The following is a 27995-nucleotide window of genomic DNA, read 5'->3' as shown; positions in this document are numbered from 1 at the left end:
CGCTGGGAACTTGCACTGTCCTGCAGACCCGGCAAGTGACTCTTGATTTATTGAACTTGAAGCTTATGTGCACAGAACTGTGTCATGCTGGGGACCCCTGCAAAACAGCTGCAGATGTCCTCTTTCATATTGTAGTGCTCTGTGTACCGGTAGTTCATAGTGTTCGTTAAGCAGCAGCTCCTCAGCCAATCTTACTGAGAGGCCACCACCTGCTGCAGGTTCCCAGTGTGCTGCAGGCCATTCATCGGAAGCGGAGCTGGAGGAGGTGGAGGAGGGAACAAAGAGCTGGGCATTTCTGAGTGAGTCTGTTGGTCAGGAGCTGGCATTGGGCTCACTGAGCCAGAGTCACTCTGCATAGAGCCGAGATTGCTGCCATCAAAATGAGTCATTTTCTTCTTCATTAATTTTCTTTCTTTGGCTCTGCGGTTCTGGAACCAGATTTTCACCTGCAGAGGAGCAGAGGAAATTTTTTACAGTTGTTAATAGAATGCAGTGTGGTTCTTTATGTGTGTAGTCAAGGGGCATAGGAGAAAATCAACTGCATGAGGAACAGTGAGAAAGGCAGTAGCAAATTAGGACAACTGAGCTCTTTGCTTGCTTTTGTGTATTTTTTTCCACATAGATAATCTTTCCTCTCTGATAATAAAATATTTTGTTTGATAAATAGCTTTTTTAGCGATTTATTCCTAGAAAGTATTTATGAAATGAGTTTGATTTTTTTTTTTTTTTTTTTTTTCAAAGTCAAATAGAACCTAATGCATCACAGTGGTGGCCAAAAGAATTTGAAAGTATCCTTACTTTGAAAACTATATGTTCTAACTCAGACCAACTCAAAGCCTATTACTGGCCTATGAACGGAGAAAAGATTTCCTGTTTGGATGCGGAACATTAATTCTTTTGCTACAATGTGTAAGCCAATGGAAATATACCTGTGAGCAGAAATTCACCAGTGCGCTATTGTAGGTATGTTTAACTTCAGAGCATTATAAAAGTGTTGCCTTAGTAGCTAAGCACTTTTTTTTGCACATCTAGATGAAGTCAAAATCTGCTGCTATTTTCCACACAGTCCATGACTTTATTTCTTAGTCATTGCTCTGTCACAGAAATGCAATCTTTGAGAAGAGATGAACTATTAAAGAATATTTGGATTTTGATTGGGACAGAACAGGTGAGAATGTGAGGTAAAGCTAACAATGTTCAATTGAAAATGTAGCAGAATTTGTTCAGGTGTGAAAATGTGACTATTCTGTGGCAACTGAAATGTCTTTAGATACGAATTCCTGATGTGGGATTTTTTGTTAACTATTTTAAATAACCCAAAGAAAAATCTTTGTTTTGCTGAGGAATATTGATTTGTTTTCTTTTCCTTTCTAGTCCCTTGGCAGAGAAATAACTGACAGTCAGAAAGAAGGGAAAACTGTAAAAAGTGGTGATATCTGTGGCCATTAAAAGAAATCTAGTGGTGAAGTCCCTCAAGATATCATGAGGACTCTGACAGTTTCAGTGTACTTATTCTTGAGCCATTATTATACCCATTTTCCAGCTGAATGTGAAGATTCCAGATGCACATAAAGCTTGTAGAAATGTGAACACAGGTTTGTTAAGTCCCAGGCTGTCATCTCAAACATGTGGCAGTTCATTTTGTCGTCTTAATTTCTGAAATATCACATCAGTAGCCAATGATGTTTGTGTTCTATTAAAGCTGTCTCAAATATCATACATTCTGACTGCACTGCGGTAATCTAGCTTTTCCCATCATTTGACAGAATATATGAAGACATGAAACTATCTAAAAACCAAACTAATACCTGATTCAAAATTGCCCTTTGTGTTTGGCCCTATCTGCTTTGAATTTAGGGGTTTTATTCTCTTTCATTGTTAAACGAGATGCAGAGACCTGCAGCAGATTCAGAAAGATGTTTTAGTAGACATTTAAAGGTTGCATACCAGTTATCAAATACAAGTAAGCTATTAGTCTAATCTTGCAGATTTGTATTTATGTGGACTTGTTCTTTACCTGTTACTATCTTTTTACAGTATTTTTGCTACTGCTTAGTTGTGCAAGTAATCCCGAAGAGTGATTTTTATCTCCTTTCTTGTCCTTACCATCTCCTTAATTTTTGTATCCTGTCTTTATCAGAAGTGCATCATTTGTCACTTAAAAATTAATTAGATATTACTTCTTCCCTTTCTAGTTTGTGTGTCATTCTTTGTTCTTCTGTCTTGAGATAATCTATTTGTGGAGTCCTTCCAATGAATCTTTTAAGATCGATGCTTACTTCAGTGTTCTGTGTTAAGAAACCCCCAGGTAAAATGGGACAGAACATGCTCAGCCTACATTAGCAGTATACTGGAGATCTAGACGGGCCTTTTATCTTGCTTGGCATGAGTCAGCTGAGGTGCTTGAGAGCTGGGCTCCTGCTTTGCTGCAGCAGGAGGTGGCACAGGCACAACAATTACGTGATTGAAGAACGTGGCGTCATTCCAGGGCAAATTGTATTTTGTCTTTTTGTCAAGAAGAATGGATTTAAGTTGTGGGAAAGGAAGTGGAATTTGCAGGGAATGGAGGGGAACAGGGAAAGGAGAAAGGATTAGCAAGTGTGTAGGGAATTTCAAACAAAAGGTAGAAGGTAGCCAAGACCGAAATATCTTCAGTGTCCTGAGCATACTGGAATTCATCACTTATATTCATTATCCATGCCACTACTAAGAATGGCCTTGTTTAAGGTTTCCCACTGACCTCAATGGAACCAGAATTTGAAAATGTTTGCAAAAGCTTCTCCCTAGTAATACTGACCCAGCTGAACAGCAAAAAGTCCTGGCAGGATTTGGCTGATATTTTCTCAGAACAAGACTGTATGTCGGACTTCTGTTTGTCTTTTCTGTGCAGCTGCAAAACTCTCTGCTGTCATCAGCGAGCTGAACTAGTGCTGATGGGATATTTCAAAACAAATGCAAACAAAGCCATCAAGCCATTCAGCTGGATAGTATGAGTTCCTAAATTGCAAAGAGAACTCAGTCACGTTAGTTTTGAGGTATTAGCATTTCTGTATTCTTAACCAGTGTGGTTATGTCCTCCTTGGCAATAATAAATGCAAAGGAAATTCTGAATGGGCAATCCATACTCTACCTGTCTCTCGGAAAGTCTTAGGTTTGCAGCAAGTTCAGACTTCCTCCTGATTGTAATGTATCTGTTGTAATGAAATTCCTTCTCTAATTCTAATCTCTGATGATCTGTGTAAACCACTCGGTACTTCTCTCTTGTTCTTGTTTTACCTGTTTTGAAAGAAGAACACATTGCTTCAACCTAGAATTTTTTTAACTTCAATAACATAAAATACTGGACTTTACATTTGACAAATGTTTGTGGGTATTTTAGGCCTGGTTCTCTATGCACTTACCCAGAGTAACTTCCTTGACTGTAGTGGAGTTGTGTCAATTTACAACACAAGAGGGTAATACCATCAACTTTGGGATTTGCTCCTTAGTAAATAGATGATAAACTGATTCTTGTACTCTTTATTACCCTTGGGTTATCATTTGGGAAAGAGAAGTTGTTCTTGTTAAGAATGAGGAGCCAGAAAGTCCGGGTTCTGTTCCCAGTTCTGATGCAGGCTTACTGCCCACTGTTGAATTGCTTTTTTCTCTCTCCTAAAGTTGATTGACTGCTACTTAATTCAGAGATGAATCCTGAAGGATGTTTTTCTGCATAGAAAATACTGAGAGCTTCCATAGCTCTAGCTATCGATACAATACTGTTGCTGTTATTGCAATTTGGTGGCTGTGTTTTTCCTTCAAGTCTAGCACAATCTAACCACACCTTGATCACCTCTCAGGGAATAGTAAAATACATTTTCAAATGGGAATTAATTAAAAAAGAGGGAAAGAAAGCAATACTTAACAAAGGATGTTCAGCAATGCTAGAATTGCACCATTGGTTTCTTTTCAGGCAGCACGGCTGTAACGTTTTAGATATGGGTACAGCCAGCTGAAGCAGACCTGGTTCAGCAGTAACTGGGTCTTTAAAAAGGTAAGAGCAAATGATATAAGCAAGTGAACACAGATGCAAGTAGCTAGAATGTATTGATTTCATACAGGATCATTTGTGTGGACAGATGTTGGCAGTCATTAAACACAACTGAGAATGAGGGAGACTGCTGATGCTTCCCTTCCATCAGCCTTTTCATTCTTGTTAATGTTCATTTTAGGCAATCAAAACATTGGAGGTCAACAGCTGCCTAAAATCATGGCCCTTGAGCCCTGCCCTAAGGTCTTCCTACATTTTGGAAAGATTAGATTGTTTTGGGGCTAAAACCAATGTTACAGTGATTGCAAATCACTTGTTGGTTTGTTTTGTGCTTCCTTGTCCGTTTTCATCTGGATACTTGTTCAAATGTATATATCTTGACTGTAAATTGTCTGGGACGGAACACATTTGAAGTTGGTGATTTGTGCTATGTGTTGCACAGTGGTACTATGCTTTGTGTGCCTTCCTGTCCAATGGGCAAGAACAACCCATCGGAGTCAGAGTCTCTTGGATCATACATAAAATGGGAGGCATACTGGGGCTTGCTGCCTGTAGCAGTCTAGTTGTGCTACAGATGTAGCTTAGCTTCATACAAGGGCTTTTTTAATCTTTGCCTTACAGATCACTTTCTGAAAAAAATGTATGCATGCCTTACTCTTCAGAAAAAGGTATACTTCAAACTTATAATACTTGCACTGGTGATGAGAGTAATTAATGGAGTGCACCAAAATAGACTATCAGTGAATTGGCAAAATGTCCTTCTCTGAGCAGCTCCCCATGATGTGTCACCACTGAGCATCCAGTCTTCTCTGCAGCACAGAACAGCTGGGGGCTTATTGGTGGTACCAAAGACTGGCTGCTCCTCAGCCCCTTCTTCCAGCTTCCCTAGCTTGTGAAGTAGTTCCCAAAGCTCAGAATTCAAGGTACAGAACTGTAGTGGAATCTTGAAGTACTTTATCCTTTAATTCATGATTTGGTTTCACAGGTCAATGTGTTTTTCCCCATCAGTGGAGAAAGGCATAGTTTCATTGTTTTAATAGCTGAACATATTTAAAGTTAAAATTGCCTTCTACTACTTATCTAAATGCATACACCACATAGTAATGAATTCTCTTCCAGGATTTGACTTTGTTGGCAAATTGTAAGAATTTTTGGCTCATAAAGGTACTACATGCATGACAAGGTTCTTAAGGTGATGACCCACTCTGTACTGTTGGTATAGATGTTGGACACACAGTTGGTTAGCACTGGAAGTCCTGGTCACTGCAGTGCTGTAAACAAAATACCTCTGACTGTAGGCAGTGTCTGGTTCACTCTATGTGATAGGCTTTCTCTGGGATTCCTCCCAGCTCTCATTACAAGATGTACATTAGAATTTGGTCTTCAGCTTCCGTACTTCTTGCTCTTTGACTGTGGGGAAGCACTGTCCATTAATAGTGAGTTTACAGTGATATGAATATTTTCCAACTGTTATGAGATCATCAGTGTGCTTGGAATATTTCAGTAGGAAAAATGAATGTATACATTTTTGTTTGTTGCCTATGCTGGTGTTTCTGCTCTCTCTGTGCAGCCAAAACAACTCTGTCAAATTAATCTGTTAATTTTCTCGTAGACACTGTGCCTGCTTGGCTGGGTCAGACGCTCAGCTCAGTAGCATTTCTATCATTATAGAACTGTAGTGAAAAGCAGAATTAGCTCATGTTTACTCAGATAATTAAGTGAAAAGTGCTGCTAATTTTACAATATTATGGGGAAAATGTTAGTCTCTGGAGAACAGCAATTATTTAGCCCAGTCCACAGAAACACTATGACATTTGTTTTCATTCATTCGAAGTATAAATTTTTTAACATATGGTCCCTGTGGTGCTTTAATGCTTTACTTGATATATATTTAACTTTAGATCTCTGGCCTGGTTTGGTGTGTTTTTTGTTTTTTTTTTCCTCCCCTCTTCAAATGAGAACTTGAGGTCATTCTGTGGGACAGAAATGTTTAAGATGTTTCCTTAGTCTCTTTTGTGTTGTTAAGATGGAGAACACAAAAGAGAAAGGTGATCTTATCTTCAGCTCTGTTCTCATTCAGAAGTCACAGTCAAACATCAGATGTGCTTCTGTTGCCAAAACAAGATGGAAAATTTCAAGATATAGCTTCCTATTCCTGATTTTAGGTGTTTAAACCCTTATCTGAGCTGTAGAGATCTGCTGAGATCTTCAGAGACAACCCTTGTTGCTAGCAATATCATGTTTTGCTCTCGGCGAGGCATGGTGAGGTCCCAGTGTCTGCGAGGGAATTCTGCATCCCTTTGTTGGATGCTGTTTTGGAGTTGCTCTGCATGTGGCTACCTCGTTCAGACAGGAGATGTACAGAATAGTGTCAGATTACTTACAAGTATCATTTCCAAGGCAGAGTAGATTTTTTATTTATGTTCTAAAGTTAACAGCAATAAAGCTTGTTATTAAACAGGTATGTAGATAGAACGTATGGCATTCTGTTGTGAATCTTACTGATCTTCTGCTCATTTCAATTACAGTGATGCATTTTATTTCAAGAAGTACTACATGGGTAAAATCTGAGGTAGAACTAATACATCACCCCCAGAGACAGAGCAGAAGAATGTTCTCCATTTGTCAGATCTCTTTGGTAGATAATGACAAAATATAATGATTCAATGATAAAGGTTAATATTCTAATCCAATCCTTTAGCTGACTAAAGTCCTGCAGATTTTACTTACATGAGTGAAATGACCAGCATTTACCTTTTGGCAGTGTTAACCTTTTATTAAAGATGATCATCATTTTAATCAGTGACTTAGTATCAGTTTTATTGGGAATGTATTGTTGCAGGTGGTTGGGGAAATTATCAGTAGCTGGGCGGAATTAAAATAAAGAGCTTTGAAAACTGCCTCTGTGTCGAGGGGACAGATTTTCTGAGTTGGGTGAGCTATTTAAGAACAGCAAGTTTTGCCAAAACTATTGCAACTATTTTACAAGTAGTGATTATTTAAGACTGTCTTTAGAGTGAGGAGAAATAAGATATTTCAGCCTTAGAAGACTTCTTGTGAGATAAAGTTTAACAGTCCTGTCTTATCACACCCTCTTCAGCAATTTTTGTGACTGGCCAAGTTCTGAGTTGGGGGAAGGGAACAGCTTTCCCCTTGGTCATAAAATTCACAGAGCATTTCTTCTGAAGACAATAAAGCTAGGAGAAGGCCTCTTTATTTGCTGTGAAAATCATCACCCTTTCCGGCAATATAACTCCTGAAGAAAAAAGGGAGAAGGAAGAGACAAGGCTGCATATCAAAGCAAAGAGAAGTGTTGAGAGGGTCTGTTGCCTCAATATGACAGATAGGCCTCAAAACCAAAGACAATGTAGCCCAGGAAAGGAGAAAAAAACCAAACCAAACCAACACGGTCAGACCTCACAACTAGTTTACAAAGTAAAATAAATTAGCATGAGAACTGGTCCCTGGCCCCTTCTTTAGTGCATCCTCTCTTAACTGTCCAGGAATATCCTCCATCTACCTCAATGGATATCATTCCTAAAATCCAGCAGCTACCTCGTTCAGACAGGAGATGTACAGAATAGTGTCAGATTACTTACAAGTGTCAGCATCTCACTTGTACAGCTTAGTACTGGTCAGAGGGAGTTAATATCTATACGTGATGGCTGAAAGGCAGTATGTCAGCTTCAAATGTGGAATAGTTTTCTGGCCTGAAGATTTGTTCTGTTCATATCTGCATCTCTATGGTGGCTCAGTTTTAAGAGAGGGACTATAGTTAGTTTTTTGAGTTAATAATAAAGGACCATTGGAGGTCAGGGCCCAGCAGTGTGGATTTTTTTTCTTTTTTTTTCTTTTTCTCTTTTTTTTTTTTTTTGTGAGGGAGCTATTTCTCAATATTCATGCACTTTAAAATTTAGGGAAAAAAAGTCTAAACTCACCCTAGAGAATTTCACTGATTTAATTGAATTTGTGAAACAAAAGTAATTTAAATGAATAAATGTCTTGAAGAAGGACACTGTACTGCACATGAAGTTCTGTGAAGTTAGAAGGGTGCTGTCCTGCACAGTGTCAGCAATTGCATTTCTGCCACAATTCTCAATCAGCTGAATAGAAATATTGCCAAGTTGGATGCATAGAGGTTTGTGATGCTGAAATCCTATATTTGTATTTTCTGCTGGCTCTTGATCGTTTTTTCTTATTATACATGTTCAGATAACTCATGGTGAAAAGAACAGTGTAGCATGATAGAATCAGAAACTTTCATTGGACTTAGGGGATTTTCCCCCCTCTCTTCTGTTGACTTCTATTTAAAGTGCAATTATTTTCCATTTTGATTATGTTCTGTAATAATGCTCATTGGCAATTCTGCCCTTGGTTAGTGTAAACAATTCATCTTCATAATACAGAAGATAACTGAATCCAAAACAAAATAATTGTGTCACTTTTAAATGACAAGTGGACAGACTGCTCTGTGGGGTTTTGTTTGGGACAAGAACGAAAGCTATAGAAAGTGCAGGCAGTTTTCTAAGTGGCAAGGTCAGGAAAAGTCACATTGCCAGTGACTGTATAAACTAAAAAGCAAGTGATTACCTGGATTTTTTTTTTCCAGGTGTTCTTTAGGCATTCAGCATTTTGCAAGAATGACTCCTTAAAAGTGCTGCTTCTCTTTCTTACATTTGATATAACTTCTTCTTTCTTCTAGATACTCTACATTTACGAAGCATTTGGTAATGATACTGTCAGCACCTGTCAGCACCACCAAAAAATCATCAGAGTAAAGTTTGAATGACAACAGCGTTTCCTGTACTTAATGTCTCTGTTTACAGTTATTTTCCCCATGTTTCTGTACTTGCTCCCTCCTTTTTTAATAATTAGATAGGTGCAGATTTTAAGATATACTTAAGATGTCTAATTCTCGTTGCTGCTGAAACTACCTGGCAGTTACCTCTTCATACTTTAGATTTTGCGCACAGGTTTACACAGATGTATTTTGTTTTCTCACAAGGGCTTTTTAGCCCTTTTTTTACTTTTGTAAAGGCTACTCCTATGCAAGGGATTGCATACTTCCATAAAAATACAGAAATCAATATAAGGAGATTTGTAGTTTATTCAATGATGGGCTTATACTTTTCATCAAAGAATCTGCCTGTAATTATGCTTTGTGTACATAGAATTGCTGTCTCCAGTTGCCATGGTTCTAACCTCTGTTACTATTGCTAGTAGCTATGGGTTTCTTTTTCCTTTCAGTTTGATGTTTTAGCAACTGAGACAGATAGGTGCAGTGTAAGGGTTAGGAAAGAGTCTTTTTCCACTAGTATTCTTGGATGAAAATACTCAGACATAGTCCATACAAAATACTCCTTTATTCAAGTGGTCTGAGTCAGAACACATTTGCTTTCTCCTGTATCCTGAATACTCTCAGGGAAGCAGTGAGCAGGCATTAGAACCTACAAGGAGGAAGTCCTACTCCCTCCAGTTTGAAAACTGCAGAAGGAGCGTTCATACATCCTTCAACCAGGGAGGATGGTGGATGAAAGCCTGATTAGGTCTTTTATGTGGGAAATGCATTCCAGTACCACTATATCAGCACGATAGTCTTGCATTAACTACTGAGCTCTTTTGGTAGTTTTAAGTAGCATATTTCATGAACTTTGCTTAATACCAGGTGAAGTTCTGGTTTTGTATTCAATGTTGTTTTTTAAGTTACATACAGTAAATCTAACTTGAAATCATTTCTTCTTCTGTTCCAAGTGAATTGTATAAATAACAATATGAGAAGATGTGGGTATGAGGCAGTGGGAGACATTTCAATCAAGAATTTTTCTTTCTTTTCTGTCAGGTCATGAATCTATGAAGCATCACAACAAGAGAAGATAACGATGAAACCCCTGGAGATGGAAATGTCATTATTTCTAGGTCTTGTTTCTGTTGCTGTTACAAGTCAGACTCCTGCCAAGTGGTATATAAGTAAGTAAGTCTACAGAAGGAGTCTCTCCTGATTGTAAATGGATACAATTAGAGTGGCATTTCTTGCAGACATTTAAGAACATCTTGCAAAAATTACTTGCCTTAATATTCATCATCTCTATAGTGAAATCATATTATTGATAAGTATTATTTTGCAACACATAATGAACAAATAACACTTTTTATTTCTATAATTTGCTTTAGTGCCCTCAGGTAAGTCTAAGCCTTATTTTTCCTATTTTCAGGAACAATAGTTCATATCTTTTTCACAGGGACTAAAAAGTGGCAATAAACAGGATACTTAATTCTTCTTTCCTTTACAAAATCTCTATTAAAATTCCTAATGGTTGTGCAAAAAGACAGAACTGTAAGGCTACCATTTAAACCCAAAAGAGCAAGAGGCAGGTAGGTAAAAAAAAGAGAAATAGTAGTGTTTTTTGAGGACGTATGTTGCCATCTGTAAATCATGCTGCCCATGAGAATTTTCGTTGTATTTATAAGGACTACGCAAAAGAAAGCAGTAAGTTTTTGCAAGACTGGCCCTCTTTTGTCTTTTCTTGAGTAGCATTCAGTGAAGAACAGCCATGAGATATATATTTTAAAATAAAAAAGTCTTCAGCAACCTCTGTCTTTTGTATTTGCAACATTCTTGTTCACCCAATGTAAGGAACGTTCTCTGTCCAAGTAAAGTCCGTGACTCTCTGTGAGCTAAAGTTGCATTGAGCAGGAGTAGATATGACTCTGTGTCTGTGCAAAATAGGTGCATTATTTTAGCAAAGATAATTTTTTTGGTTTAGTTGCTTTCATTTATGTAAAATAGTTGTTTAAATAATTGTTTTCCCTTCAGAGTTTAATTCAATACTGGCTTTGAAAACCATATTTACAGGTGTGTGGGAACTGAACTGGGAAGGGAGGAAGGTCTGGAAGGAAGGGAATCTCCATAAGTTGTGACACTGAGATACTGTGAGCATCTCTGGGGGAGGTACTGAGCATCCTTTACTCCTACCGCTGTTGGTGCGTGTCAAAACTGCTCAGAAACTTGGGGGATCACACACCTCTATAGAAGATTGTCCCTGTTCCTTTCAGGCAGTGCCCCTCTGCCTTTCCTTCTCCCCTTCCTTGTTTTGTTATTTTTTTTCTGTTGATACAAGGAACAGAGATGTTTTTGGTGTGTTTAATAGTTGTACTTTTTTTTTTTTTGCATTAATTCCTACAACCAAAGAGAATCGTTGCCTCAGACTTCTTATTTTTACTTGTTAAACATGACTGCAGCATTTTATTTTAATCATCCACTCCTACTGGAGATTGACCTTTCATAGTATTAAGTTGTTTTGTTACCAAAGATCTTTATATTCCTGTGTATTTTGAGTTACTGCTATGAAGAGTGGCAAGCCTTTCCTTGTTCCTGTTCTTAAAGCATTTGATCCTGCAGATATTTCATTTTACTGTTCTTAGGGGGCTATATTTAATACAAAGGTATTTCCATCCCCAACACTATATATGTTTTACTTGAACTATTCATGTCTATTCTAAAAATTAAGGAAAATAAGCAAGGCATAGATGGTGGAGAAATTTGATGCTTTCATCATGATTTCTTTCTGCCGACTTCTGCAGAAACTTAGTAGATTCTTTAAATCTATTGGACTCCTGCTAAAAGCAATTATTTGATGTAACTTTTAAAAAATGTATCTCAAATGAAAATACTGTCAAAGGGCATTGCTTTGTATTGGCTTCAGCTATGGATGTCAAGGAAAGATACATAAAGAATCATCAGCTGATCAAAAACAGCATCCAAAAATTGAACCTGCTAGCAAGAGTCTTGTTCAAATCTCCTTGTTGTTAAAACGTATGGAACCCTGGCAAAAAAATACAACAACAAAACAACAAAAACCAAAACCAACCACCCAAAAAAGGGAAATCTCAGCATAGCCTCACTGCCCTCATACCTGTAGAAGTGGATTGCACCGTTTTCCTCATCCATTCGTAAGAGCTGTGCCTTTGGCTGGTGGGGGAGACCTGCTGTGTGCCAACGGTACCTGCAGGAGGTAACCCCCCGGGTGCAGCGGGATGGAGGGAGCTGTACTCAGCTGGACTGTAGGAGCCCTGCCCAGGAGACGAGCCGCTGAGCTGCGCGGCAGCAGCCGTGCCGGAGGGCCCCGGGCACGGGCCGTAAGCGTTCCAGTCCTCCCTCTGGGGGCCGTAGTGGGGTCCCCAGGCTCCCGCGGGCTGTCCGTGGCTGTCTGGAGCTGGCACGTGGTGGTACCCCATGTAGTCTGAGTAGGGGGGAGCGGGCACAAAGTTCTGCACTGGCAGGTTGTTGTTGCTGCACCTTGCAGGTCCTGGATACATGCTGGTCTCTTTATCCAAAAGGTAACTCACGTACATGGTGCTCACAGCCTGGCTTTGTCTTGCTGGGACATCCTGCTCCTCACAGTGTTTGTTTGATCTCTTCCCCTCCTCTTTCTTTCTCTCTCTTTTCTAGCTCTGACTGGCTCTATAAATGACTCATGCTAGCCCTCATGTCCCTTTACTACACATGATTAACAATGGCTTTACCAGGTGCTGGTGGTAACAGTTTACTAAGGTCCTGCCTGATGTCACAGATAACTGCCTGCCCCAAAACTGCATTTGCATTCAAATGAAGGGCTGACCATGCAGGCAACCCCACCTTGCTGCTGGTTCTGGTGCTTCCTTTCTCACAGAACCTTTATGTATTACCATCGTGGTTCCATACTTTTTGACTGTAGCTTGAAATCTCATGTTCTTCAAGTAGAATTGCATATGTAGTTAACCAATAACTATTAAACAGTAGAAGTAATGCTTTACTTGAGTAGTACACATCAGAATCTAACTTCAGATATTAGGTTTTAGTTAGGTGCAGCCTGGAATCTGCTAGCCTGATAGTTTTTTTGTTAGAATGTGTTCTAATATTTTTAACTGACAGCAATGGACTAATTCAGCCTTTATCTGTAGCTCTTCTACACTTTCTCTCATGAGCATTCCTCTTGCCTTCAGCTCTTACTCTATGTGGGAGAGCACTTGCAAGCTATGGTATTCCTACTGCTTTTAACATTACAAAGGGCATACAAGAAGTCTCATAGTCATTTTGAGCATTTGTTCATACCAATAGTCTTGTTGATGTTAGTAAGCCTATTCATGAGCTGGCTGCTGGCCACAGTGATTGAAGTTTATTCTAGCTTACAATGTTAACAGAAAGAGAATCTGTTATTGGGAGAATGCAAAATTTGTCACTTTCTCCATGCTTGTGTTTTGTTTGTGATATTGAAATGAGCAGTAGCTTTCCCTAAAGGTTTTTCTGTTCTCATTGCTGTGTTTGTTCACAGTAAGTAGCACCTTTTCTTGGAAATCTGGGAACAAATACTAGCTTTTTAGCTCACAAAAAAAGAAAAGAAAAAAAAAGAAAGAAAATAACACTTTCCTAAATTTTAGGAACAATCCTATGTTAATAAGTAATAAGTAATAAATTCCTAGGAGATTGTCTATAACCAGGAGTGAGGGGAGAGAGGTTTTTTGTTTTGTTTTGTTTTTGTTTTTTTAAATTTAATTAGATACTTTAACCTTTTCTCTTAGTGTGAATTTTCTGTTTTCATTCCTATTTCTCTAATTATGTAGTACTTAATTGCACCTTTATTAACAAAGCAATTTGTTAAATATTTTTTCTTAAACAGGTGCAAAGTATAATGAGTTTTTTTCTTTGTTCAGAGGTGTATTTTTTTCTTTGAGTGCCTTTTGCACTTTAACACCTTCTAAACTTACAGGTTCCTCCTGGTTCTCAAGAGGGGAGAATCACTTTGCACACCTGACAACACTGTCGTTTCTTTGTGTGACAGAATGGTTTCCTTAGGCTGTATTCACAAGATAATGAACTGTAGTTGCTGAAATATATCTGTTAGTATCATTGTTTCTATTCTCACTTCTTATCATTTTCCTACTGTGTACTTCAATAAGTCTTGTACTCATATACGTATTGCTTCCTGTGAGCTGTTGGAGGACCATGGCATAGATGTTGACAGGTATCTTAAAAACATTGGGCGTGGGAGGCTGTCTTTGGTGTTTGTGTACGTGAGCTTGTTCAGTTGCAATTCATGCATATGATAGCTGTCACTCAGCATGGCCAAGTCTAGTCAGCTCACCATACCTAGGGAAGGTACTGATCGTTGTGTTGTGACTGAATGGCTTATTTCTCCTGTACTAGGAAAAAAAAAAAAAAACAACACAAAACAACAAAACTATTAATCAAACTATGTTTTGGAAGTCCAGACAGCCTGTGACTGTAGCTGTCCAATGCAATGGGATTTTAAATTCTTTAAATTCTGTAGCATGATCTATATAAAACTTAAAAAACAAACAGAACTAAAACATTTAATTCCTCAATCGTTTTGTAGCACTTACGGTAAATGATTGATGCAGTTGTTTGGTAGCCCTCAAGTTCAGACTGTTGAAAAGGTTGCAAAGAAAGATTATTTAACTTTTTATTGGAACCTGATTTACATTTCTTTTCCTTCCAGTCTGTTGAAGGTGCATCCTTCAAAGCATTTCTTTACTTCCTGTACCTCTCCTGAGTGCAGGTGTATCAATAAATCAACTAAATGAAGAAGTAGCATTTTGTCATTGGCCCAAGCACTAGTTGTAGCCCTTCTGTTTTCATAATGATATCATGTGCTTCACGAAACAAGAGAAAGTAAAATAGTATCTATTCATGTTAATTAGAAAAAAAACAGCAACCATGACAAATGCCTTTTGATGCTTTAAACTTTTTTTTTTTTTAAGTATGTTTATTTTTAAGTTTTTAAGTATGTATATACTGACATGGAAGAGAACCTTTTCTGTGTTCCATACTGCCTCAAGGAAGTACTTCACAACTTATGGTTGTTAAGCTGGCATTGTTTTTCTCTTCTGGCCACATGCTGTGAGAACTAAGCAGGAAACGATTTCTTTCAGAATCTCAAGAACCCTGAGTTGGTCTTATTTCAGAAAGCTGCATTTTGCTTTGTTAGTTCAACATTTTTTCATTTGTATCACTTGAATCTTACCTACTGGTTGAACTTATCCTCAGATGTGTTTTTTTTTTTTTTTAACTTCTGAAGTAGATAAATAATAATGCTGATACAATTCATGTAAAACTAAACATCTTCATAGGCTCTTGAACAACTACAAAATATAAGAAGATTTGGATTTGAGTTGCTTTTCATAGTTTCTGTCAAGAATATCTGTCAATAACAGGTGTCTTTGCAGAGATCAGTCTATCTGTACACCCAGTCCTCTGTAAACACACCGTTCTCTTCTGAAGGGGAAAAATAGTATTTTCTCCAAAATCAGTTGTTGCATCTGCAAAGTGTACACAGTACTATATATGTATGGTATTTAGAGTACACTACTTGTTTTGGTGAATAAAACCTACTGCCCTGTTTCATAAAAACAAATGAATTGTCCTTTGTAGAAAAACTGTTGTTCTGTGTCATAAAGTGAGGATAATGCTCCTTCCTGTTGCTGATCCAGATTTGCCATTTTACTATATAACAAACATAGAAGATAATGTCTGGAAAAATACATCTTAATTTTTTTTTAATGCTTTATTTTTCTCCATATCCTTTTTGGTCTTGGTATTTGCTATCTTTCTGTTAGAAGTCTTAGCCTCTGTAAAAAGGTATGCAGACATTTATATTAAATATTTTTTCCCAATAAATTACCAAACATTGTGGTAGCTCTTCTGAAACTTATGCAGGGATAACCCTCTCTTTCCTGTATTTTTTTCCTATATATGTACTTTGAAGGGTATTGTAATCCCAACCTTTTGTACCCTTCTCAGCTTAGTTTGGCTGTAATGTAGCAAAGAAGGAGGGTAGATTGTGATCTGAATATCTGATTTGATGGAAAGCTAACTTGCATGCTATGGAGAGGTTTCACTGGCTAGAGGGGTTCACCAGAACATCAGAAACGGCACTGGTGTCTTTGGCATTTATCTGTTATAAAGCAGATTATAGGGCTGATTTACAAAAGCTAAACAAACAAAAACAAACAGAAAAACCATCAAGCTTTTACTCTTTATTGAGTTGCATTTTCCGTTTCTGAATTTGGACGGTTTGTATAATATGGGATGGAACTAGTCACTATAGGTAATGGTTGGGAAAATACCCCTTAAGGTTATTGCATCCAGTATTGCTGCCGCACTTGTAGTCAGAAAGTAGACAGGAACACTGGCTTGCCCCAGTCCATTCTGATTGTTTCTATTCTGCTATGTGAGTGGGTTTACAGGGATTTCTGTTATCATGTCATACATCTTCTAAAATATCATAGATCTTCCAAGCTTTCTGTGCCGATCTGCTTCAAATTGCAGCCACATCACTGTTGTAGGATGTAGGCATTCTCCTACGCTTCTGTTTTCTGTTATCTGGAAAATTACAGAACTTAAGTAGCTCCTCTTGTAGATGCTTTTAATTTTTCCGAGTCTCCCCCTCCCCCAAGAGTAGCAGCACTCATTTTTGAAAGTATGCATTGTCTGAGAATAGTCTCTGCGTTGCAACGCTGGCTCTTTACTTCTTGTGAAGCAATAGTGACAGCTAGTGGTGGGTTGGCTGAATGGCAAGATTAAAATTAAAATTTTCAGTGCTCACCATTATTCAAAGTTCAGGGTCTGTTCTGTGCAGAATAAAATGGGCAATACTACTTTTGTATTGTACTGTTTTTTTGTGTTAGCTCCTTACAGAAGTGCCTTGAGTGACTCATACCTGTCACATGCTCAGATGCAGGAAGCTGTGCAACTAGTGAAGATTTCTGGCTTGGGAATGTGGATTATGTTGCAGGAATTTTTTGTCATGCTTTATAATCAATCCTTCTTTTTTTTTCCCCTCCTGCCCTTATTTTCCTCCTGAAATAATGCTATTGTGGAATATGGCAGGCTTCTTAAAGTTGGCTTGTGCAAATGATTTTCTGTTTAATAGAGTACTAAAAAATCTGAAATACGCTGATACAGAGTTAGATATATGGCTTAGTGAGTGATTATATAGGGCTGGTCTCTGTTGCACTGTAACATGTGTTACATTACTCTGTAATGTAATATGTTATCTAGTCAGAATGCTGGTATTTCACACCCACTTCATACTAGCAGAAGTATTTTATGGAGTGATGGCAGTGAAGAATGAAGAGCAGGGCTTTAGTATTTTTATCTTGTATTCTTGAAGGACTAGTTCTATTTCTAATGTATTTTCTATGTTAGTAGATATACCTGATGATAAAAAAAATGATGCCAAAGAGGGAACTGATGTGTCTAATAGATAGCATGATGTCATGGCAGGAAGGTAGAATGAAGGGATTCTCAGTGCCATTAATTTGTCCTGGGTAGTAGTCTGTGTTCCTTATCGATCTGTAAAATCGAGATAACACTCATGACCTCGTGTCATTTATGTAAGTACATTATGTACATATACATATGTAATTTAATAAATGTCGCAGAAGAGATCCTGTACAGGGAGCACATAATACAAATTCTTTCTTTCATCACTTGTGAAATGAATTAGCTAATATATGTTGACTGCAATAGCCTTAGTATTGCTGTAATAAGAGCTCATAAGAGCACTGATGTTAGTTCTGAAAAGAAAATCTCTTTTTCTGTTATTTTCAAATGCAGCACTGTGCTTTGAATTTTTAGCACCTTGCAATACGTGCTGGATCTCCTCAGGCTGTGAGTCATGCTACTGACTTGCTGTATTTGAAGAGATGATATTCTGGAAACCTCACTTGGTAAGTCAATACTGAATGCAGGAAGAAACCCAAGGGGTCTGCTCAGTAAACCTTCAGAAACAAAATACAAACAAATCTCTGGCCCTCATTTACTACTTTGGTCTGCTTGCACACTGTTATTGTTTACCAGACCTCAACACATCATTTGGCTTTCCATAGTGTAACAGAAATGCTAAGTCATGGCTTGAAGCAGTGATTGAGCACTTGGTGGGGAGGCAGGGTCAACCCAGGGGAGCTCATGAGCATGCAGTGTACCCGAGTGACCAGATAGGGTGCAGCCAGGATCCACCCCTTCCCAGACCTCATTTAAGGATTGGCAGTGGTGGCAAGGGTATCTTGCTGGAGATCCCTGCGTACCTGAGGCCTCCTAAAGGTAAGCATCTTCTTTCCTTTATTTCTGTGTCTATGGCTGTTGCATTTGAGCAAATTCTCACTTGCTGCTTTGCTATCATTGCTGTGTTTTCCATCACATTACGCATAAGAATAGGAGGGAAAAATTGTCCCATAGAGAAGTAGTTCCCTCTCATCGTACACACCTGACATACCAGCAGGTGATCAATCTCTGCCAAAAACCCTATACACTTGAGGTGAACACTTTTACGAACTGAGTGCTCAGTTAATCTAAGTAACATGCATTATAGTATTCTGGTTTTTGCGTGTTTGTGTACTTGTGTTTAGTAAGAACTCTCTTGTTGGATGAGTCTTATTTTTTCCATATATGACAACAAAATCCAGTTTGGTGAAGTTCTTTTAGCTTAAATAATTATTTTAAGAACTCTATGGACAGAGATTTGTAGGTGCTAATTCTGTTCTTTGTACTGTAATTTAGCTGCTGGGCATGGACTCTGTACATGGATTATTTTAACCTAATTCTGAGTCAGTATCAAGGATTATTTTTTGTGGTTGCAAGAAACAGTGATCTTTCCCTTTATTTCTTGAAAATACTTCTGAACGTGACAATGTCTCAGTGTAAGTGACTTAGTGATCTATGGCTATGTTTCATACAGCTACATCATCACTCATGAAACAAAAATGGAAATAACCGTATCTTTCACTAGGTGGCACTTGTAACACATAGTACAGACAAAGGTCTACATGACTGATTAAGTATCCCTATTAGATGCTATTCAAATTTGTAGTTAGTAATTGAGCATGCTAAAAAAAGGATCAATGTAGTGCTGCCTGCAGCAGTTGTCATAGTTTCTTTTAATACTAACATTGATTAAATCCCCACCCCCGTTCAGTGTAAAAGAGAATTAGCTCAGAAATGATCCCCTCACCAAATCTTTGGATCCATTCTTCTTTACTGCCCTCTCCCCAGCCAAATATTTTATCTACCTGAAAATTAAATACAGTAGTGGTACTTAAAGAGAAGGTGACACCAGGAGTAAAGAGCAAAGAAAGAAGTGACACGGAGAAAAAACATTGGAGCTGCAAAGGGGAGTCTGCATAGAGACCTGACTAGTACTTTTGTATCTGAAGATCAGTTATTTTAATTATCTAATGTTTGATTTCTGTTTTGAAGTATTTTATTAACGAGATCTCCATAATGCTCTTTCCATTCATGACACAGATGACCCATAGCACTGTGTAGAATAAAGTTACACCAAAACTTGCTGCTTCAGCTCCTGTACTTTCCAGTGCTTTCAGAGCTTCAAGGCTAAAACTGAAGGCATGCAGAATTCTTGCTGTTTCTTTTGATATCAGTTATAGTCTATTCAGGATAGAACACAGACAAAATCTAAGAATGAAATGATCCTCAGGGAAGTTATATGATGTTCAGTGATCAAACTTAAACCTACTGGGGAGTGGAAAGAGTCATTGAAAAAGGATTTAATTGTACATGGCTGTAACAGAGTTGCATTGACTGATATTGATGGACTCTGTTGCCATTGCATATCAGTTTAACTCCAGTAAGTAATATTATGTAACTACTCATGCTGTTGAATATGCTTATTATTCTAAGTTGTGAGCATACATCTATATGTTAAGAACAGAAAGGATAAAGATCCTGAACCACAACTGAGGAAGTCTAGGTTCAAGTTTTAGCTCAGATCACCAAGTTTAATTTTGCAGTTAGCAAATTATTTTGTCTATTTATGGCAGTACAATGTATCTTCAATTGTTCAGGAATACAAAGATGAAATCCTGTTCTTTACCACGAGTTGTAAAGAGATGAACTCTCTGGGAAGGCTGAGCAGAATGCAACTCTTCCAATGGCTTTTGTTATAGAAACAAGTACAATTTCAACAGCTGAGCTATTTAAGTGTTTTCAAGTATTAGACTTGCACATCATCTTCCGACTGAGCATTTCTTAGGGTTCATATTTATTCAGTAGAAACAAAAAGAGCTTTGAGCTATTTCTGTTAACTGTGTCCTTTTGAGGGAAGCTACTCTAAGTAGTAGGCTTGCAGTTAGCATCATTAAACATTCATTATAAACCAGATGAGGTTATTAAAAATAAATATTTTTGGTTCACTTGTTCTGATTTGCTGGGTGTACATCTGCCATTCTAAGTATGAGCGAGAAACATTTGAGTCTTGGCGTTAAAAACGAAACTTCCAATGTCACAGTAAAAGAAGCTCTGATGTGGGAGGTGCAAGGGTACAGCATGTGTGCACAGCGTCTGCAATGGTGAAGCAAAAACTGGGCTTAGAAAAAGAAGTGTGTGGGCACTAACTTTGCTGCTTGAGGAAGGTATCTCTCATTGTCCTTTTTGGTCGTAGCCTTGATGTGCTAAAGATCCTGTGGCTGGGAGGCTATTACTCAGTAACATTGATCCGTTCCTCAGAACTGGAGAGGAGGAGTTGCTCAAGAAAACAGATGTATTGGCAAACACTTTCCAAAAGGAAAAATGTGTGGGAGATTATCTCTGCTTTCCTTCCAGAGGTGCTATATAGGAATGGCTCTAAGTTTTAATTCATGGATGAATAGCATGTGCAATTTACTGCAAAGATCTTATTCAGGATAGAGAGCTTAGAAGGGTTTGGATAAAGGTGCAACAATTATATTAATCATAAACCATACAGTATTTGAAGAATCTCTGTCCTTATAACATGTACCTTGAAGAATAAAAGGCAGTTTTTTCAGTTGTCTGGTGGGTGATTTACTGAAGTTTTCTCTGAAGTACGTGTTCAAGTTCTGATTATTTGAAAGGCAGTATACTTAAATAAATGCATCATTGCATATGTTTTGCATAATGATCCTTACCTCCACTATTACAATTGCATAATAGTATTTCACACATTTTATAGTGCCTTACAATTCAAGATCAAAGTATTTTGCAGATAATTTCTATCTTTATGCTTATAACAGCTAGATAAATATTTTCGCTCAAATCTAATCTGTCATGCTGCCATTTATATGACTGCTAAACTCAACATAAGATAGAAGTATCTTTGCAGATAATCATCTGCCCCTAAACTGTGAACTATCTACAGAGTCACTTGGCATAATTATTTTGAGTAGAGGACATCTTGAATAATATTCACTCTTTATAGTTTGAGAACTGAAACGGAGAACGTTCACCTGGCAAGAAGTCAGCACTTGAAGCACAACCCTTATCTCCTGTGCCATTCTTTCTCCTCTGTACCAGTTTGAATTCTCATTGAGTACATGACCTGATGATTATAATGTGTTGAAGCAGTGAAACTCTGATTATAAAGAGGGCAGTGAGAGAGCTGAGGAGGCATGTCAGAATTCTTCCATTGTATTCTGATTTTGTTTTGCTTATAATCCTTTTGAAGAGAGAAAAGCCAGTCCTAGTATGTGGATTCTGGAAAACCAACTAAAAAATACTCTTTTGATACGAAGTCTTTTTTTGTTGTTGTTGCTTTATTTTCTCCCTGGTTTGTGTGAGTAATGAGTCTCCAAAGGATACCGTCAGTAAACTTATAAGCAAATCTAAATTGGAATAAATCTCCTTCAGGTCTTTCAGCACCTGATTGCAGAGATGTGGAGAAGGTGGCAATGTTCCATTTGGCTCATGAACTGAACTTGAAAGTTGATAAGAAAGTCTGAGCTGGCATAATTTACATGTGGAAATGCTAAATGAGGGTGAACAGTGCATCAGTTTTTTTCTTGTTTCAATTTCTGTAGCTCTTGACTGATACCTGAGTTTAGCTTTTGGAAGATGCTGCTTGAATATTAACAAGGCAGCCTAAAATAGCATTATAGTAATTACAGTATATTTATTCTTTTCTTTGAGTCTAAAGTAATTCTTCCCTGTCTCAAAGGGCTTTAAAATGAAACACCGCAAGTCCAACCAGGCAGGGCCCTGTGTCAGGTAAGGCAGAGATACCTTGCAGTGCTGCAATAGAGCTCCTGCCGGTGCGGTAGGAGATGAGGCAATACAGCCCTTAATGTTGCTGGGGTGCAAAGGCTTCTCAGTAGCCATCACACAGAAAATCCCAAAGATATAAACTAAACAGACTTGTTGTCCCATCATTAAATCTATGTGGGCTTTAGTACTGAAAAGGTTGGTGAAAATGCCTGTCAGTCACAGTGTTCTAGTTGTCCTTAACTGAGTCTTCTGCACTGTGACCTGTATGTGGTGACCACAGAATAGAGGAATGAAAAATCTCACAGGAGCAGGAAAGAATGGATGCAGCAAGGTTTAAAATGGGAGATGTTTTAGAGTTGATTATCAGTAGACTAGCAAAGTGTTTCCAAAAATAAGCTTGGAAGCCACAGTATCCTGCTGTCTTCTATTCTTCTTAGCACTGAGGTGCTTTTTGTTCTTATCTTTTGGTGACAATGACAGAAAGAGGAAAATGAGTGTAAATAATTGCTTAATGGCTGCTACTTAAGTCGTGCTCTAAGTCCAAGTATATAAAAACTCTTTATAAATACGGAGAAGATAATATTTGCAGTCTCCAAAGTGTTAAATGTACAGTAGTTTTAGATGTCAGACTGTCCGAAGAAAGAGCTTTTCAAGTAATATGCATCATATGTCTGATATGACATAAGTAGTAGCTTATTTTTCATATGGGAAGATGCAATGTGCAGATTTGCCTAGGGTCACACTTCTTCTGGAACAGAACCACATTTCCACAGGAGTTTTTACTTTGCTATGTATGGTATATGACTGTCTTTTCACTTCTGTCTTTTAGTTTCTGCAATTTTTCATGTATATGCAGCTGTCACATGTTCATCCATCTTCCTCTGAGTCACGTCCTACTTGTTCTTCTCTTCAGAATTTCTCAGGATCCAGCTGTGAATATCACTCAGTGCTTTATTATTTTGTATTTCTTAGAAGACTAGTGTATTGTAGCTGGAATGGTTTTAGTTGTATATGTCAAAATTTCATTCTCATTCTTGTAGCAGCACTCTGAATCTTCACAGATAGATTGGACTAGGGAGCTACTTAATGCATGTTTATGGCTTAAATAGCCTGGATACGTTGACCGTGTGGTGTGGGTTGTGCTTGCAGAACTCTTGTTCCTTTCACATTGCAAATAACCACAGAGTTGTTTTTTTTTTTTTTTTTTAATTTATATCTCAGGGTAGTTGGTAATAAAGCATTACAGTATACTGTTCTTGTCTCTAATTCCTTGCTAGCAATCTTTGTTCTCAGTTTCAGTGAAGATTTCTGAGGTGAGGGCAGATCCCAGTTGCTGGAATGTGGACGCTAGTGTTTTCTATGGGGTAAGCGTTGCTTCTGGTCACATTCACATGAGCCTTGCACGAAGTGATTGTTCAAAAGAATACGATCTTTAAAGGTCCCTTCCAACTCAGACAATTCTATGATTACCTATCCTTGCTTTGTGCTAGAATTCAGTTGCCTTCAATAATATGCTTTTTTATTTTTATTTTTAACTTAAATATCTCTTTTTGTTGTTTAAGTTGGAAAGGAAAAAAAGGCAACCCTCTTTCATTGCCACCAAAGGTGCTGTCTTAGTCTCATTTCCTGTATTCTAGTATACTGGACATTCTTGAAGCTACAAACCTAATATGACCCCGCAACTTTTAAAACAGTGAGATATTATGGTGTATAGTTTTAGCAATTGTAATGCATTAATTTTTCAAATACAGTATTAAAAGCTCCAGTTCATAGAATTTTATAACAGTGGAGTTGATTGTTTCAATTACAATAACTATTTTCTTCTGTCCCTTTCTTTGCTTTCTGAATGTCCCTTGCTAGCTCTCCTTTCATGTCCTCTTTCTGACATTCAGCTTTGGGAGCAAACTGCCTCCTATTTTATATGTGTGTATTTACAGAACCACAGAATATCCCATGTCAGAAGAGACTTGCTCAGCCCTCAGCACGTGTGGACTCCACAGTTTAACCAGGAACTTGTTGAACTGCTGCCTTGTAATTCTTGTTCTGACAAATGGAGATAAGTGCTGGTAGTTCTGATGAGTCCAGCTGTGGCAGGTGAGAGGTGAGATACAGCTACAGCTCCCTTCTGACTGTCTGCTCTGTCTCACTAAGAGAGATTTCCACTTTCCTGGCAGAGTTAGCTGAATGGAGCTGTGGGGATACTGAAAAGGATAGAAAAAAAAAAAAAAAATCCCACTCAAATGGCTGTAGAAGCAGTGAATTTATTTTCTTTTATTTTCTGTTCAGAGTGTATGAAACAATGTATGGAGTGTGTTGTGACTTGTGGGAGAAGGATGTTCTGATATCTGAAGGTGCAACACGTTGGCCTGGTCCTGGCAGGGTGTGCAGTAGGGAGGCAGTTGGCCTGGCCTAGACTTGGCCCTATGGTCACAGAAAGAAGGCACCAGAGTACACTCTCTGTAAGAGTTGCATTTTGTTATACTGGTTGTTGTTTCATCCCCTTTCTTATTGCATACAGCTGAGGCACAAGTTGCATTGGCTGTTAAAAGCATCCAAAAATACAAAATAAAAGTTAAGGTTCCTGTGTAGAAGACTATACGGGTGAGTACCTGGAACAAACCCACTTATCTTGAATTATTTTTTTTTCTAACTAATCTAAAGAACCCTCTGCTATGCTTCTGAAGAACAATAAAACAGATTTAGTCTGTGAATGGAGCTTGTAAACATTTATTTCAAAGTGTTATACTCCAAATTTACAATATTAATAAGGGATTTTATACACACTGTATAGGAAGTGCCCTGAAAAAAGAACCATTTATATAATTAGTTCCCTACTACTTATTCTTTAAGTATTGCTCTGACTGCAATACCCAAGTATTTTTTCCTGCAGTATTTCCTTTTTTGACTACAACTATTTCTTAATTTCTTTTAGGGAACAGGAAGGAGTACTTGAGGTCTCAGGCTCAGCGTGTTCTTTATTTTTATTTTTTTCTCAAAGCCTTCCAGCAGGATATCCCATTTTCAAACTAACTACAGCATTTTGTTTTCGGAAAACAGGAAGGGCAGGCCTTGGGATGGATGGCAATAAAGATTGTTGCTCGAATTTCCAACCTTGGATCTCAAATTTTAACAGAAAGTGTGCAGATCAGAAACGTGAACCTTCTGTTCTGAGGACTTTAAGGAACAGAAATCCTAGCTGAAAAAAGATTCCACTGTACATTTTCTGTCTTTTGTCTGGAGATTTATCTTATCCACAAACTTCACCACTTTAAATACAGGCTGGGTTGTAAACATGTGGATAATTCCTTTGTAGGCTAGCTTTAGATATTAAGTCTTCTGATAAATGCATGAATAAAAACTGAACAAAGGTTTTATTACACAAAAAGCAGCCGATGCATCTTATTCCTTCATTTGTGTGTTGTTTTCTCTCCTACTGAAGTTGTTCTGGAAAAATTTAGTGAGCCATCTGCTGAAATATAATTTTGCTCTGTAAATCATCAGGAAAAAAATAGCAGCAGATTCCTCAGAAGAAAAGCATTTCCTTAAACTTGTTCAAAATGCTATCTTCAAATCTTAGCAAGAAACCTTTTCTTTTGTGATGTATTTTTTTTTTATTTTTAATTCCCGTTAAATTCATAGAGTCGGAGAATCTGCACTGGAACAATTTATACTGTTTACAAATGAAGTGATTAAACATCTTTGTTACACAGACAAGTTTTGTTTTCAGTCATACTTGTGATAAACCTTGTTAGACATTCTGTATGGGAACCACCCAGATAAATGATCCTGTTTCGTTTTGCAGATTTATCAGGGGAATATTGTGTTAGTGGAGGTGCTCAAACATTGCTGTTGATTGTGTTGTTTTAATAACATTGCTTTTCATAATGGAGCCAGCATTTTAACATTCAGAGAAATTAAAAATATCAGCTCTCAGTTAAGCCTGTGTTGATCATATATAAAGTTGGAGTTTCTCTGTGTGAGAATACTAGGTTTTGTACGTATAGGAACATATTTTCAAAGTCTTCTATGAGATTTTAGGAATTCCTTCACTGTCAAATGCTATCATTCACATCAAATCAGAGGCAATGGATGGCATGTGCCGGCACGTGCTTACTTTTTCATTAGCATGGATAGGTTATACTTATGCCACATCTGCTGACTGAGCCAGGAGCATCCTTTTCTTCTCATCTGCGCAGAAAGGCATGTCAGTGTCACCGCAGAGATCTTGGCACAACATCAGTTGCATACATTTAGGTGTTTTCTAGTCATGCGGTAATGTTAGTCTTTTTTAATCAGCTGTCTTATTTATCAGGGATTTGCAATAGGATATTGTAACTTACCAGAGTGTCTAAATTTGGTTATCATTTGTAATAATAAATCGTATGAACAAATCTTGCATGTAAAAAATTCTGTGCATGCAGTGCGGCCTCTTATCTCATGCAGAACATCTCATTTGATAAAATTATGATGTTGCATCTCCCCATTGAATTGCTTTTGAGGTCAGGTCCTCAGGTATAACAACATACTATAGAAGGGGGCATGTTTATTCATTATAGTTGCTTTGCAGTAACAACACTGGTAGTAAAAACTGTCCATCCAGGGAGACGTGGTGTCTTTTGAGGACAGAGGAAGGCTTGTATCCAGTCTGAATCATAGCATCTTCCAAACCAACCCTGAGAGCAAGACTAAAGTGCTTGTGAAGGCTCAGCTTTGAGGGGAGCAATCAGCACTACCTTAGAAGTGGGGCTGAAGACTGGTGCCATTGGTAGCAAACACCTGCCAATACTTGTCTCTCTGGTTGTGTCACACATCATAGAATGGTCCTTTACAAAATATAATTGTGCTGCTGTAAGCTCAATATGATTTCCGCTTCAGCTGAGTTGGTTGCACTTCTCAGTGGAGCCATCTCACACCCACCTTTCTTTTCACTGCAATTAGAGGGCAGGTAGTTGTTGCTGGAATTAGGCAGGCATTACACCACCTGCTGCAATTTTCTGTGTGTTCATTATCTTTGCAGCCATCTTTTGGCAAATGATGGGAAGGGAGGGTTAGGGATGTTAGTTTCTACTGTTCTGTACTACGTTGTATCTCAGAGGAGCAGGGTTTCCTCCCCTGGGTTCAGCAGGTCCCAGGCTTCACCCACTGAGCAATGTAGCAGGAAGCAAGTTTATTGTATGGCCCTGGGTCTTTTGTAACAGCATACTGGAACAGAATAGAACTGCACAGTAGCATCAATTCAGGGGAAAATAAGGGGGCTGCAGATCACTGGGCACTGCTGTGGCTTGAGACCCCATGCAGTGCCCCCTCTGTGACCACCAAGGAGGGCTGATGGTTGCATGCAGTTCTGTGGACTGTGTCTCCCCTGAGGTGGGATAAGCTGCCTTGCACCCTTGTCACTGGATGTTGGAAGCAGCCAGCAGAGAGCTGCTGGTCACACAAAGCAGCAGCAATACATAACTTAGGGAAATTTTGTGCTTGATAATGCTAGGCCATTCTAATCCTCGTCTTCCTAGATCCTCCCCTGCAAGGAAATACAGATACTGAAAGTTATCCCGATGAGTAAATTAACACAGCGCTTTTTCCTGGTAGATTCAGGACTGTATCACTCTTGTTTTGTTCATGGTGTTCATGTTTATCAACCACAGCTCCATAATCAAGGGCACTAGGAATGTGGGGTTTTTTTAACGTTAGGTCATGTGGCTGTGGTGTGATTGTTGGACTTGAAGCAGTGTTCTCACTGAGCAGCTGTATTAAGCCTGCCCCATTTTTGATGCACTAAGTAGTTGTTTGCCACTCTTTGCCCTCTTTGTAATGAGTCATCATTTCTGATCTTCACGTGCTTACTATCTAGTAGATTTTATTCTTGTTTTTTGAGTAGTACAAATTTAGGCACAGAAGAGCTTAATGTCTCTTTCAGCACTTAGGAAGCCTGCTTTAAGCCCACAAGCAGGCTTTATT

The 27995-nt window shown here is 38.2% G+C and overlaps 2 protein-coding genes across 3 annotated transcripts in view; one reads left to right on the top strand and one right to left on the bottom strand.

The window, feature by feature from the left end:
• Positions 1-27995, top strand: part of LOC116216936 (uncharacterized) — a 245225-nt gene that overhangs the window by 22163 nt on the left and 195067 nt on the right. For both annotated transcript variants that reach the window (XM_085230395.1, XM_085230394.1), the window contains exon 2: positions 9867-9994. In XM_085230395.1, the coding sequence (XP_085086521.1) occupies positions 9907-9994 (88 nt within the window). In that variant the 5' untranslated portion in view covers positions 9867-9906. The remainder of the gene's footprint in view (positions 1-9866; positions 9995-27995) is intronic.
• On the bottom strand, positions 51-12394 carry LOC100548196 (homeobox protein CDX-1-like). Its single transcript, XM_031554674.2, has 3 exons — positions 11941-12394; positions 3131-3276; positions 51-446 (listed from the first exon to the last, which is right to left on the bottom strand). Exons 1-3 carry the CDS (start codon positions 12377-12379, stop codon positions 192-194), a joined length of 840 nt encoding a protein of 279 aa, XP_031410534.1. The 5' UTR covers positions 12380-12394; the 3' UTR covers positions 51-191.

The sequence above is a fragment of the Meleagris gallopavo genome, chromosome 9, assembly GCF_905368555.1.
Source record: "Meleagris gallopavo chromosome 9, MGAL_WU_HG_1.1, whole genome shotgun sequence".
NCBI lineage: Eukaryota > Metazoa > Chordata > Aves > Galliformes > Phasianidae > Meleagris > Meleagris gallopavo.
The sequence above is the reverse complement of the archived record's forward strand: the minus strand, read 5'-3'. Positions and strand labels throughout refer to the sequence as shown.

Coding starts and splice junctions, on each gene's coding strand:
- LOC100548196 (XM_031554674.2), bottom strand. CDS start 12,379: ATGTACGTGAGTTACCTTTTGGATAAAGAGACCAGCATGTATCCAGGA. Junction 3,277..11,940: donor GGTGCAATCCACTTCTACAG/GTATGAGGGCAG, acceptor CTTTCAAAACAG/GTAAAACAAGAACAAGAGAG. Junction 447..3,130: donor TAAGACTTTCCGAGAGACAG/GTAGAGTATGGA, acceptor GCTCCTCTGCAG/GTGAAAATCTGGTTCCAGAA.